Source organism: Sinocyclocheilus anshuiensis, unplaced genomic scaffold (genome assembly GCF_001515605.1).
Source record: "Sinocyclocheilus anshuiensis isolate Anshui unplaced genomic scaffold, SAMN03320099.WGS_v1.1 scaffold210, whole genome shotgun sequence".
Taxonomy (NCBI): Eukaryota; Metazoa; Chordata; class Actinopteri; order Cypriniformes; family Cyprinidae; genus Sinocyclocheilus; species Sinocyclocheilus anshuiensis.
In genome coordinates this window covers 837,668-840,408 of record NW_015547666.1, presented here as the reverse complement: position 1 = coordinate 840,408, position 2,741 = coordinate 837,668, and the positions used below count along the sequence as shown (strand labels likewise).

Genomic DNA, 2,741 nt, shown 5'->3' with positions numbered 1-2,741 from the left:
ATATATATATATATATAAATATCTGTATGTGTATATATATATATATATATATATATATAAATATATATATAGATAGATTTATTTATTATTTTTATATATCCATACATGAAGATATTACGATATTATAAACATTAACACCATGATTTTCTGTAAAGCTGTTTTGAAACAATGTGTGTTGTGAAAAGTGCACTACAAATATATTTTACTTAACTTGACTTTAAAAGAAGAAACCAATTATCTAGTTGTTGAAATATGTTTGGGATATTTTAATTATGTTTTAATTTAAGCAGTTACGCAACTGAAGTCCTGGCAATCATTTTAGAGAAGTTTTCAAGAAGGAAATATAAAGCTTGTCTCACAACATTTGCTGATGGTGTAGATAGATGCGTCAAGCTAAGACAGAAAGGAAGTGATTTTATCTGTCGAGTTTGCATAAGAACGTTTCCTCATAACGATGCAGCTGTATACTGTCTGCAACAATTATTTGTATCAGCATTTTTGCCCTTGTTTTCCAGTATAAATATCTACACGCATTTAAAACAAGATGCATACACTACTGTTCAAAAGCTCGGGGTCAGCAAGACTTTTCTTCTGCTCATCAAGGCTGCATTTATTTGGATCAAAACTACAGCAAAAACAATAATATTGTAAAATATTTTTGCAATTTAAAATAACTATTTTCCATGATCATTTATTTCTGTGATCAAAGCTGAATTGTCAGCTGAATTGTCTTCAGTGTCACATGATCCTTCAGAAATCATTCTGATATGATGATCTGCATATAAACATTTCGGATTATTATCAATGTTGAAAACAGCATTTTTTTGTAAATAATATCTTGAAATACGCTTAGTTTCCTTACCCAAACAGTGTTTTCTTGCTTTAAGATAATCCTTAAAAAATAAGACTGATTTTTTCGCTAGATTCATGTTTAAAACAAGAAAATCTATTTGCCAGTTGGTTAATTAAAAAAAAATGCAATTCAAAACGGAAATGTTTTTGTAAATAATATCTTGAAATACGCTTAGTTTCCTTACCCAAACAGTGTTTTCTTGCTTTAAGATAATCCTTAAAAAATAAGACTGATTTTTTTGCTAGATTCATGTTTAAAACAAGAAAAATCTATTTGCCAGTGGGTTAATTAAAAAAAAATGCAATTCAAAACGGAAATGGAAAAAGAATTAAGAAACTGTGTTGAAAGACACCATGCTGCATCATGCAGTGCAATTACAGTGTTTCAGCTTAAAACAGCCGTCTCTAATATAAAATAAACATCAAAATGACATTATTATGAGACCATATTGTAACTACTGAACACTCCAAATTTCACACACAATAAATTAACATTGACTTAGTATTGGGAGAATATGCTGTCAGAAAAAACTGCCAACCATTACATTCCCTCTGCAAACAGTCAGAGAGGAAGTGAAGCGTTCTGCATACGGTCTGTTTCCCAATGGCATGAATTATCTTCCAGCAGACGGATGAGGGAAACTCTGCTGGTCGCTCCATATTAATGCTGAAGCGAATTAAAATCACATGAAAAGCGGAAGAAATGACTAAAAAGCTCAGCTGAGAGCCGCTCACCTTCATGGACTCGATGTACAGGACGTATTCTCTGAGCACAGGGAGAAAGTCTTCGCTCATGTCCTCCGTGAGCTCCTCCAGAGCGCTGGAGCAGTTCGACATGCACCCCGACACCCCCTCCAGAGGATCATGGAGGTCCTCTTCAAAAGACGACCAGGAGGAGTAGACTGGCCCGTACTCTCTCAACTCCATCAGGAACTCTGACACACAGAAACAATGAAAAAGTGGACTGTTTCCTACTTTTTTGTAGTATTTATTTTTACCGCCAAATTCCACTAATAGGCTCCGTTTTAAAACCTATTGAGCTGTCTTTCAGTCTACTTCCTAAACAGGGTTGCCAGGTTTTCACAACAAAACCCACCCAATTGCTACTCAAAACTAGCCCAATCTCGAGGGTGTCCCCCAGTAAAAATTGCATTCCGGGGGGTAAAATACGTGTTTTTTGGTGGGGTTCCCCAGGTAATATTCACATTTCAGGTGCTAAATATCATGTTTTTGGGGTCGCTTCAACCCGCGGCAACAGTGTTAAAGTAGCCCAATTCCACAGACTTGGCAACACTGTTCCTACATGAACCTTGCAAGTCTGATCTGAAACACCCTGCATAAGCTGCTATAGACATAACTGTTCTCTATTCTAATGTATTTTAAATGTACTGTTTCCTACCTTTTTGTAGTATTTATTTTTACCGCCAAATTCCACTAATAGGCTCCGTTTTAAAACCTATTGAGCTGTCTTTCAGTCTACTTCCTAAACAGGGTTGCCAGGTTTTCACAACAAAACCCACCCAATTGTTACTCAAAACTAGCCCAATCTCGAGGGTGTCCCCCAGTAAAAATTGCATTCCGGGGGGTAAAATACGTGTTTTTTGGTGGGGTTCCCCAGGTAATATTCACATTTCAGGTGCTAAATATCATGTTTTTGGGGTCGCTTCAACCCGCGGCAACAGTGTTAAAGTAGCCCAATTCCACAGACTTGGCAACACTGTTCCTACATGAACCTTGCGAGTCTGATCTGAAACACCCTGCATAAGCTGCTATAGACATAACTGTTCTCTATTCTAATGTATTTTAAATGTAATTTATTTCTGTGATCAAAGCTGAATTTTCAGCATCATTACTCCAGTCTTCAGTGTCACACGATCCTTCAGAAATCA

The 2,741-nt window shown here is 36.1% G+C and overlaps 1 protein-coding gene across 1 annotated transcript in view; it reads right to left on the bottom strand.

Annotated features, from left to right (window-relative positions):
• Window positions 1-2,741, bottom strand: part of LOC107702597 (sorting nexin-30) — a 25,797-nt gene that overhangs the window by 5,913 nt on the left and 17,143 nt on the right. The window contains exon 6 of the mRNA XM_016504966.1: window positions 1,588-1,787. Within this exon, the coding sequence (XP_016360452.1) occupies window positions 1,588-1,787 (200 nt within the window). The remainder of the gene's footprint in view (window positions 1-1,587; window positions 1,788-2,741) is intronic.